General features: G+C 43.3%; 1 protein-coding gene across 1 annotated transcript in view; it reads right to left on the bottom strand.

The window, feature by feature from the left end:
* The window catches only part of LOC135538401 (janus kinase and microtubule-interacting protein 3-like), a 91,355-nt gene extending 83,539 nt beyond the window's left edge, over positions 1–7,816 (bottom strand). The window contains exons 1-3 of the mRNA XM_064964301.1: positions 7,729–7,816; positions 7,429–7,613; positions 1,191–1,433 (exon numbers count right to left, since the gene is read on the bottom strand). Of these exons, the coding sequence (XP_064820373.1) occupies positions 1,191–1,433; positions 7,429–7,613; positions 7,729–7,816 (516 nt within the window). The remainder of the gene's footprint in view (positions 1–1,190; positions 1,434–7,428; positions 7,614–7,728) is intronic.
* Positions 7,817–12,500: the final 4,684 nt, after the last annotated feature.

The following is a 12,500-nucleotide window of genomic DNA, read 5'->3' as shown; positions in this document are numbered from 1 at the left end:
AGAGTGGTGGACCAGTAACCAGAATGTTCGCCGCAGGTTCCCTGATGGACTGAACTGGCTACTGGCTGCGTGTATCACAACATTACTAAAATCCACTACCACCTTAACATCTCCCAGGATGCTGCACTGCAGCTGAACCTGTGCTGTATCTAGCCTCTCATGTGTGTGTATGTATCAGTGGTGTCAAGGGGCCTCCATTCTCTCCTGTGTGTATATGTATCAGTGGTGTCCAGGGGGCTCCCATTCTCTCCTGTGTGTGTGTGTGTGTATCAGTGGTGTCCAGGGGCTCCCATTGTCTCCTGTGTGTGTGTGTATTAGTGGTGTCCAGGGGGCTCCCATTCTCTCCTGTGTGTGTCTATCAGTGGTGTCCAGGGGCCTCCCATTCTCTCCTGTGTGTGTGTGTGTATCAGTGTGGTCCAGGGGGCTCCCATTCTCTCCTGTGTGTATATGTATCAGTGGTGTCCAGGGGCCTCCATTCTCTCCTGTGTGTATATGTATCAGTGGTGTCCAGGGGGCTCCCATTCTCTCCTGTGTGTGTGTGTGTGTGTGTGTGTATCAGTGGTGTCCAGGGGCCTCCATTCTCTCCTGTGTGTGTATGTATCAGTGGTGTCCAGGGGCCTCCATTCTCTCCTGTGTGTATATGTATCAGTGGTGTCCAGGGGGCTCCCATTCTCTCCTGTGTGTGTGTGTGTGTGTATTAGTGGTGTCCAGGGGGCTCCCATTCTCTCCTGTGTGTGTATGTATCAGTGGTGTCCAGAGGGCTCCCATTCTCTCCTGTGTGTGTATGTATCAGTGGTGTCCAGAGGGCTTCCATTCTCTCCTGTGTGTGTATGTATCAGTGGTGTCCAGAGGGCTCCCATTCTCTCCTGTGTGTGTATGTATCAGTGGTGTCCAGAGGGCTCCCATTCTCTCCTGTGTGTGTGTATATGTATCAGTGGTGTCCAGGGGCTCCCATTCTCTCCTGTGTGTGTGTGTGTGTATCAGTGTGGTCCAGGGGGCTCCCATTCTCTCCTGTGTGTATATGTATCAGTGGTGTCAAGGGGCCTCCATTCTCTCCCGTGTGTTTATGTATCAGTGGTGTCCAGGGGGCTCCCATTCTCTCCTGTGTGTATGTATCAGTGGTGTCCAGGGCTCCCATTATCTCCTGTGTGTGTGTGTATCAGTGTATTTGTAGTTGTATTGTAAGGCACCTTGTCTGTGGATCCATCTCGCAGCGCATTAACCAGCGCCTGTAGTCTCTGGATCTCTCCGTCTTTGATCTTGATAACCCTCATCAGCTCCAGCTCGTGGGTCCGTAGCAGCGTCTCCCTGAGCCCCTGCAGCTCCTTAGTCTTCTCCTCGTGGAGCTTGGCCTTCAGCTCAGTCACCACCACTGTAGACTTGTGTTGCTCATGTCTCACCTCATGGCTCTTCTCTCTCTCCAGCTTACTAACCTAGAGAAAGAGAGAGAAAGAAAGAGAGAAGAGAGAGAGGGGGAGAGAGAGGGGGAGAGAGAGGGGGACGGACGGAGAGAAAGCGAGAGAGAGAGAGGGAGAGAGAGGGTGACGGACAGAGAGAAAGCGAGAGAGAGAGGGAGAGAGAGGGTGACGGACAGAGAGAGAGAGAGAGAGAGAGAGAGAGAGAGGGTGACAGATGGAGAGGAAGCGAGAGAGAGTGAGAGACAGAGGGGAACGGGGAGAGAGAGAGAGAGAGAGGGGGAGAGAGGGTGACAGATGGAGAGGAAGCGAGAGAGAGAGGGAGAGAGAGAGAGAGACAGACAGACAGACAGACAGACAGACAGACAGACAGAGGGAGAGAGAGAGAGGGAGGGGTAAGAGGGAGAGGGTGAAGTCTCATTCACTAGAGAAAACCTTGTCATGTCATGTCATTCCATACACTCACAGCCAAAGTTGAACAGACCTCTGTACGTCTAGTTTATTGACCAACAGGGAGAGATGGACGGACGGATAGACACCAGACAGAGCAACATCAGACATCACAAACACTCACAGCCCAGCAGCAAAACCACTCAGAACACATTCATTCAGATGGACTCGAGACAGTGTTCTGAAATGCTGAAAGATTTGATGTTATGCCCCGAGGATTCATACTGTGCTGTCACTTTAGATGAGGGAGATCCATTGTTACAGTAGGTTGTAGAGATTGTAGGTCGGGTCAGGTCTTCTGATTTTGTACACTGCTGCTACTTGCTGTTTATTGTCTATGCATAGTCACCTCACCCCTACCTACATGTAGAAATGACCTCAACAAACCTGTACCCCTGCACACTGACTCAGTACAGACACCCCCTGTATAGAGCCTCCACACTGACTCAGTGCAGATACCCCCTGTATAGAGCCTCCACATTGACTCAGTACAGATACCCCCTGTATAGAGCCTCCACACGGACTCAGTACAGATACCCCCTGTATAGAGCCTCCACACTGACTCAGTGCAGATACAACCTGTATAGAGCCTCCACATTGACTCAGTACAGATACCCCCTGTATAGAGCCTCCACACTGACTCAGTGCAGATACCCCCTGTATAGAGCCTCCTCACTGACTCAGTGCAGATACCCCCTGTATAGAGCCTCCACACTGACTCAGTGCAGATACCCCATGTATAGAGCCTCCACACTGACTCAGTGCACATACCCTCTGTATAGAGCCTCCACACTGACTCAGTGCAGATACCCCCTGTATAGAGCCTCCACACTGACTCAGTACAGATACCCCTGTATAGAGCCTGCACACTGACTCAGTGCAGATACCCCCTGTATAGAGCCTCCACACTGACTCAGTACAGATACCCCCTGTATAGAGCCTCCACACTGACTCAGTACAGATACCCCCTGTATAGAGCCTCCACACTGACTCAGTACAGATACCCCCTGTATAGAGCCTCCACACGGACTCAGTACAGATACCCCCTGTATAGAGCCTGCACACTGACTCAGGAGAGATACCCCCTGTATAGAGCCTCCACACTGACTCAGTGCAGATACCCCCTGTATAGAGCCTCCACACGGACTCAGTACAGATACCCCCTGTATAGAGCCTCCACACTGACTCAGTACAGATACCCCCTGTATAGAGCCTCCACATTGACTCAGTACAGATACCCCCTGTATAGAGCCTCCACACTGACTCAGTACAGATACCCCCTGTATAGAGCCTCCACACGGACTCAGTACAGATACCCCCTGTATAGAGCCTCCACACTGACTCAGTACAGATACCCCCTGTATAGAGCCTCCACACTGACTCAGTACAGATACCCCCTGTATAGAGCCTCCACACTGACTCAGTACAGATACCCCCTGTACAGAGCCTCCACACTGACTCAGTGCAGATACCCCATGTATAGAGCCTCCACACTGACTCAGTACAGATACCCCCTGTATAGAGCCTCCACACTGACTCAGTACAGATACCCCCTGTATAGAGCCTCCACACTGACTCAGTACAGATACCCCTGTATACAGCCTCCACACTGACTCAGTACAGATACCCCCTGTATAGAGCCTCCACACTGACTCAGTACAGATACCCCCTGTATAGAGCCTCCACACGGACTCAGTACAGATACCCCCTGTATAGAGCCTCCACACGGACTCAGTACAGATACCCCCTGTACAGAGCCTCCACACTGACTCAGTACAGATACCCCCTGTATAGAGCCTGCACACTGACTCAGTACAGATACCCCCTGTATAGAGCCTCCACACTGACTCAGTACAGATACCCCCTGTATAGAGCCTCCACACTGACTCAGTACAGATACCCCCTGTACAGAGCCTCGTTATTGTTATTTTATTGTCACTGTTGGTTAAGGGCTTGTAAATACGCATTTCACTGTAAAGTCTACACATGTTGTATTCAGCATTTCACGGTAAAGTCTACACTTGTTGTATTCAGCATTTCACGGTAAAGTCTACACTTGTTGTATTCAGCACATGTGACAAATAAAGTTTGATTTGACTTGATATCTAGCCTACATGCAGAGGAGTCCCCACTGGCTCTAAGTCATACTACATAGTACGTGTCCCCCTGACCCCTCCTGACTTGATATCTAGCCTACATGCAGAGGGTTCCCACTGGCTCTAAGTCATACTACATAGTACGTGTCCCTCTAGTAACCCACGGGTTTATTTGGGGTCATATTGAGTCTCTCCCTCCACTTTAACACTGACTGACAGGTGCTGCTCCAGGCACACCAACCACAAATAGCCCTGCACCAGAACGGACCACTACAGAGGATCCAATGTACTGTATGCATGGCTAGACAAACAACAGATTACAGAGTACTAATGGGAGGAGGGAGGGAGGGTGTGACTAATGGGAGGAGGGAGGGAGGGAGGGTGTGACTAATGGGAGGAGGGAGAGAGGGAGGGTGTGACTAATGGGAGGAGGGAGGGAGGGAGTGACTAATGGGAGGAGGGAGGGAGGGAGGGTGTGACTAATGGGAGGAGGGAGGGAGGGTGTGACTAATGGGAGGGAGGGAGGCAGGGAGGGTGTGACTAATGGGAGGAGGGAGGGAGGGAGGGTGTGACTAATGGGAGGAGGGAGAGAGGGAGGGTGTGACTAATGGGAGGAGGGAGGGAGGGTGTGACTAATGGGAGGAGAGAGAGAGGGAGGGTGTGACTAATGCGAGGAGGGAGGGAGGGTGTGACTAATGGGAGGAGGGAGAGAGGGAGGGTGTGACTAATGGGAGGAGGGAGAGAGGGAGGGAGTGATGGAGGGAGGGAGAGAGGGAGGGTGTGACTAATGGGAGGAGGGAGGGAGGGAGGGAGTGATGGAGGGAGGGAGGGAGGGAGGGTGTGACTAATGGGAGGAGGGAGGGAGGGAGTGAAGGAGGGAGGGAGGGAGGGAGGCAGGGAGGGTGTGACTTCTCTTCACCAGGGCAGACCTAAAGATACCTAAAGATACTACTAATATATTGTATACTGTTATACTGTAATAATAATACTACTAATATATTATATACTGTAATAATAATACTACTAATATATTATATACTGTAATAATAATACTACTAATATATTATATACTGTAATAATAATACTACTAATATATTATATACTGTAATAGTAATACTACTAATATATTATATACTGTAATAGTAATACTACTAATATATTATATACTGTAATAGTTATACTACTAATATATTATATACTGTTATACTGTAATAATAATACTACTAATATATTATATACTGTAATAATAATACTACTAATATATTATATACTGTAATAGTAATACTACTAATATATTATATACTGTAATAGTAATACTACTAATATATTATATACTGTTATACTGTAATAATAATACTACTAATATATTATATACTGTAATAGCAATACTACTAATATATTATATACTGTAATAATAATACTACTAATATATTATATACTGTAATAGTAATACTACTAATATATTATATACTGTAATAGTAATACTACTAATATATTATATACTGTAATAGCAATACTACTAATATATTATATACTGCTATACTGTAATAATAATACTACTAATATATTATATACTGTAATAACAATACTATTAATATATTATATACTGTAATAGTAATACTACTAATATATTATATACTGTAATAGTAATACTACTAATATATTATATACTGTTATACTGTAATAATAATACTACTAAAATATTATATACTGTAATAGCAATACTACTAATATATTATATACTGTAATAATAATACTACTAATATATTATATACTGTAATAGTAATACTACTAATATATTATATACTGTAATAGTAATACTACTAATATATTATATACTGTAATAGCAATACTACTAATATATTATATACTGTTATACTGTAATAATAATACTACTAATATATTATATACTGTAATAACAATACTATTAATATAGTATATACTGTAATAATAATACTACTAATATATTATATACTGTAATAGTAACCTGTTCTATCATACAGCCTGTTATCTATATCTAAACCTTTAGTATCATACAGCCTGTTATCTATAACTAAACCTGTTATATCATACAACCTGTTATATCATACAGCCTGTTATCTATAACTAAACCTGTTATACCATACAGCCTGTTATCTATAACTAAACCTGTTATATCATACAGCCTGTTATATCATACAGCCTGTTATATCATACAGCCTGTTATCTATAACTAAACCTGTTATATCATACAGCCTGTTATCTATAACTAAACCTGTTATATCATACAGCCTGTTATCTATAACTAAACCTGTAGTATCATACAGCCTGTTATCTATAACTAAACCTGTAGTATCATACAGCCTGTTATCTATAACTAAACCTGTAGTATCATACAGCCTGTTGTGTCATACAGCCTGTTATCTATAACTAAACCTGTAGTATCATACAGCCTGTTATCTATATCTAAACCTGTTGTATCATACAGCCTGTAATCTATAACTAAACCTGTAGTATCATACAGCCTGTTATCTATAACTAAACCTGTTATATCATACAGCCTGTTATCTATAACTAAACCTGTAGTATCATACAGCCTGTTATCTATAACTAAACCTGTAGTATCATACAGCCTGTTATCTATATCTAAACCTGTAGTATCATACAGCCTGTTATCTATAACTAAACCTGTTATATCATACAGCCTGTTATCTATAACTAAACCTGTTATATCATACAGCCTGTTCTATCATACAGCCTGTTATCTATATCTAAACCTGTTATATCATACAGCCTGATATCTATAACTAAACCTGTAGTATCATACAGCCTGTTATCTATAACTAAACCTGTTATATCATACAGCCTGCTCTACAGTATATAACTAAACCTGCATTGGTTGGGTCATACATGCAGAGCAGAGAGCATTGTTCATTCAGACAGCCAAACAACAGGGAAGGGACCCCCTGGCCTCCACAGACACACAGACAGACAGTAGTGTCTAACATTAGACGTCACAATGGTCTCTTTGACATGGACTGTTAATGGGGGTAGATAGCTGTTCATCTGGATCAGAGCATAGAGTCCAGGAGCACTGGGCTGACCCCCTTACTCAGGAGCACTGGGCTGACCCCCTTACTCAGGAGCACTGGGCTGACCCCCTTACTCAGGAGCACTGGGGCTGACCCGCTTACCCAGGAGCACTGGGGCTGACCCCCTTACTCAGGAGCACTGGGGCTGACCCCCTTACTCAGGAGCACTGGGGCTGACCCCCTTACTCAGGAGCACTGGGCTGACCCCCTTACTCAGGAGCACTGGGCTGACCCCCTTACTCAGGAGCACTGGGCTGACCCCCTTACTCAGGAGCACTGGGCTGACCCCCTTACTCAGGAGCACTGGGCTGACCCCCTCACTTAGGAGCACTGGGGCTGACCCCCTCACTCAGGAGCACTGGGCTGACCCCCTCACTCAGGAGCACTGGGGCTGACCCGCGTACCCAGGAGCACTGGGCTGACCCCCTTACTCAGGAGCACTGGGCTGACCCCCTTACTCAGGAGCACTGGGCTGACCCCCTCACTCAGGAGCACTGGGCTGACCCCCTCACTCAGGAGCACTGGGCTGACCCCCTCACTCAGGAGCACTGGGCTGACCCCCTCACTCAGGAGCACTGGGGCTGACCCCCTCACTCAGGAGCACTGGGCTGACCCCCTTACTCAGGAGCACTGGGGCTGACCCGCTTACCCAGGAGCACTGGGGCTGACCCCCTCACTCAGGAGCACTGGGCTGACCCGCGTACCCAGGAGCACTGGGGCTGACCCCCTTACTCAGGAGCACTGGGCTGACCCCCTTACTCAGGAGCACTGGGGCTGACCCCATTACTCAGGAGCACTGGGGCTGACCCCCTTACTCAGGAGCACTGGGGCTGACCCCCTCACTCAGGAGCACTGGGGCTGACTAGACTACTGTAGAATAGCATTAACACCAGGCTGACTAGACTACTGTAGAATAGTCTTAACACGAGGCTGACTAGACTACTGTAGAATAGCATTAACACTAGGCTGACTAGACTACTGTAGAATAGTCTTAACACGAGGCTGACTAGACTACTGTAGAATAGTCTTAACACCAGGCTGACTAGACTACTGTAGAATAGCATTAACACTAGGCTGACTAGACTACTGTTGAATAGCATTAACACTAGGCTGACTAGACTACTGTTGAATAGCATTAACACTAGACTGACAAGACTACCGTTGAATAGCATTAACACTAGACTGACTAGACTACTGTTGAATGGTAGAATAGCATTAACACTAGGCTGACTAGACTACTGTAGAATAGCATTAACACTAGACTGACTAGACTACTGTTGAATGGTAGAATAGCATTAACACTAGACTGACTAGACTACTGTTGAATAGCATTAACACTAGGCTGACTAGACTACTGTAGAATAGCATTAACACTAGGCTGACTAGACTACTGTTGAATGGTAGAATAGCATTAACACTAGACTGACTAGACTACTGTAGAATAGCATTAACACTAGGCTGACTAGACTACTGTTGAATGGTAGAATAGCATTAACACTAGGCTGACTAGACTACTGTTGAATAGTATTAACACTAGACTGACAAGACTACCGTTGAATAGCATTAACACTAGGCTGACTAGACTACTGTAGAATAGCATTAACACCAGGCTGACTAGACTACTGTTGAATAGCATTAACACCAGGCTGACTAGACTACTGTAGAATAGCATTAACACTAGACTGACTAGACTACTGTTGAATAGTATTAACACTAGACTGACAAGACTACCGTTGAATAGCATTAACACTAGGCTGACTAGACTACTGTAGAATAGCATTAACACCAGGCTGACTAGACTACTGTTGAATAGCATTAACACCAGGCTGACTAGACTACTGTAGAATAGCATTAACACTAGACTGACTAGACTACTGTTGAATGGTAGAATAGTATTAACACTAGACTGACTAGACTACTGTTGAATAGCATTAACACTAGGCTGACTAGACTACTGTTGAATGGTAGAATAGCATTAACACTAGGCTGACTAGACTACTGTTGAATGGTAGAATAGTATTAACACTAGGCTGACTAGACTACTGTAGAATGGTAGAATAGCATTAACACTAGGCTGACTAGACTACTGTTGAATAGCATTAACACTAGGCTGACTAGACTACTGTTGAATGGTAGAATAGCATTAACACTAGACTGACTAGACTACTGTAGAATAGCATTAACACTAGGCTGACTAGACTACTGTAGAATGGTAGAATAGCATTAACACTAGGCTGACTAGACTACTGTTGAATGTTAGAATAGCATTAACACTAGGCTGACTAGACTACTGTAGAATAGCATTAACACCAGGCTGACTAGACTACTGTAGAATAGCATTAACACTAGACTGACTAGACTACTGTTGAATAGCATTAACACTAGGCTGACTAGACTACTGTAGAATAGCATTAACACTAGACTGACTAGACTACTGTTGAATAGCATTAACACTAGGCTGACTAGACTACTGTAGATTAGCATTAACACTAGGCTGACTAGACTACTGTAGAATAGCATTAACACTAGGCTGACTAGACTACTGTTGAATAGCATTAACACTAGACTGACTAGACTACTGTTGAATAGCATTAACACTAGACTGACTAGACTACTGTAGAATAGCATTAACACTAGACTGACTAGACTACTGTTGAATAGCATTAACACTAGACTGACTAGACTACTGTAGAATAGCATTAACACTAGGCTGACTAGACTACTGTAGAATAGCATTAACACTAGGCTGACTAGACTACTGTTGAATGGTAGAATAGCATTAACACTAGGCTGACTAGACTACTGTAGAATAGCATTAACACTAGGCTGACTAGACTACTGTTGAATGGTAGAATAGCATTAACACTAGGCTGACTAGACTACTGTTGAATAGCATTAACACTAGGCTGACTAGACTACTGTAGAATAGCATTAACACTAGACTGACTAGACTACTGTAGAATAGCATTAACACTAGGCTGACTAGACTATTGTAGAATAGCATTAACACTAGGCTGACTAGACTACTGTAGAATAGCATTAACACTAGACTGACTAGACTACTGTTGAATAGCATTAACACTAGACTGACTAGACTACTGTTGAATGGTAGAATAGCATTAACACTAGACTGACTAGACTACTGTAGAATAGCATTAACACTAGACTGACTAGACTACTGTAGAATAGCATTAACACCAGGCTGACTAGACTACTGTAGAATAGCATTAACACTAGACTGACTAGACTACTGTAGAATAGCATTAACACTAGGCTGACTAGACTATTGTAGAATAGCATTAACACTAGGCTGACTAGACTACTGTAGATTAGCATTAACACTAGGCTGACTAGACTACTGTAGAATAGCATTAACACTAGGCTGACTAGACTACTGTTGAATAGCATTAACACTAGACTGACTAGACTACTGTTGAATAGCATTAACACTAGACTGACTAGACTACTGTAGAATAGCATTAACACTAGACTGACTAGACTACTGTTGAATAGCATTAACACTAGACTGACTAGACTACTGTAGAATAGCATTAACACTAGGCTGACTAGACTACTGTAGAATAGCATTAACACTAGGCTGACTAGACTACTGTTGAATGGTAGAATAGCATTAACACTAGGCTGACTAGACTACTGTAGAATAGCATTAACACTAGGCTGACTAGACTACTGTTGAATGGTAGAATAGCATTAACACTAGGCTGACTAGACTACTGTTGAATAGCATTAACACTAGGCTGACTAGACTACTGTTGAATAGCATTAACACTAGGCTGACTAGACTACTGTTGAATGGTAGAATAGCATTAACACTAGGCTGACTAGACTACTGTAGAATAGCATTAACACTAGGCTGACTAGACTACTGTTGAATAGCATTAACACTAGACTGACTAGACTACTGTAGAATAGCATTAACACTAGGCTGACTAGACTACTGTTGAATAGCATTAACACTAGGCTGACTAGACTACTGTAGAATAGCATTAACACTAGACTGACTAGACTACTGTAGAATAGCATTAACACTAGGCTGACTAGACTACTGTTGAATGGTAGAATAGCATTAACACTAGGCTGACTAGACTACTGTAGAATAACATTAACACTAGGCTGACTAGACTACTGTAGAATAGCATTAACACTAGGCTGACTAGACTACTGTAGAATAGCATTAACACTAGGCTGACTAGACTACTGTAGAATAGCATTAACACTAGGCTGACTAGACTACTGTTGAATAGCATTAACACTAGGCTGACTAGACTACTGTTGAATAGCATTAACACTAGGCTGACTAGACTACTGTAGAATAGCATTAACACTAGACTGACTAGACTACTGTTGAATAGCATTAACACTAGGCTGACTAGACTACTGTAGAATAGCATTAACACTAGACTGACTAGACTACTGTTGAATGGTAGAATAGCATTAACACTAGGCTGACTAGACTACTGTAGAATAGCATTAACACTAGGCTGACTAGACTACTGTTGAATGGTAGAATAGCATTAACACTAGGTTGACTAGACTACTGTTGAATAGCATTAACACTAGGCTGACTAGACTACTGTAGAATAGCATTAACACTAGGCTGACTAGACTACTGTTGAATAGCATTAACACTAGGCTGACTAGACTACTGTAGAATGGTAGAATAGCATTAACACTAGGCTGACTAGACTACTGTAGAATAGCATTAACACTAGGCTGACTAGACTACTGTAGAATAGCATTAACACTAGACTGACTAGACTACTGTAGAATGGTAGAATAGCATTAACACTAGACTGACTAGACTACTGTAGAATGGTAGAATAGCATTAACACCAGGCTGACTAGACTACTGTAGAATAGTATTAACACTAGGCTGACTAGACTACTGTAGAATAGCATTAACACTAGGCTGACTAGACTACTGTAGAATAGCATTAACACTAGGCTGACTAGACTACTGTTGAATAGCATTAACACTAGGCTGACTAGACTACTGTTGAATAGCATTAACACCAGGCTGACTAGACTACTGTAGAATAGCATTAACACTAGGCTGACTAGACTACTGTTGAATGGTAGAATAGCATTAACACTAGGCTGACTAGACTACTGTTGAATAGCATTAACACTAGGCTGACTAGACTACTGTTGAATGGTAGAATAGCATTAACACTAGGCTGACTAGACTACTGTAGAATAGCATTAACACTAGGCTGACTAGACTACTGTTGAATGGAGCCATTTGTCTTGTTAATCACAGGCATCTTTACTGGGCTATTAGTTAAAAGCTAAAAAACATTTAAAAAATAAATAATAATAGCCCAATTTCTGTTCACCATTTCTGTTCCTGGTTCATCGGTGGTTTCCAAAGTACAGTACCAAGCAGATAGCAACACCATCAGTGGAAATGAGCACTTTCTGCATTGCAAGATACAACTATTCAAAAG

The sequence above is a fragment of the Oncorhynchus masou genome, unplaced genomic scaffold, assembly GCF_036934945.1.
Source record: "Oncorhynchus masou masou isolate Uvic2021 unplaced genomic scaffold, UVic_Omas_1.1 unplaced_scaffold_952, whole genome shotgun sequence".
Taxonomy (NCBI): Eukaryota; Metazoa; Chordata; class Actinopteri; order Salmoniformes; family Salmonidae; genus Oncorhynchus; species Oncorhynchus masou.
Note: the sequence above shows the minus strand (reverse complement) of the source record. Positions and strands in the feature narration are given on the sequence as shown.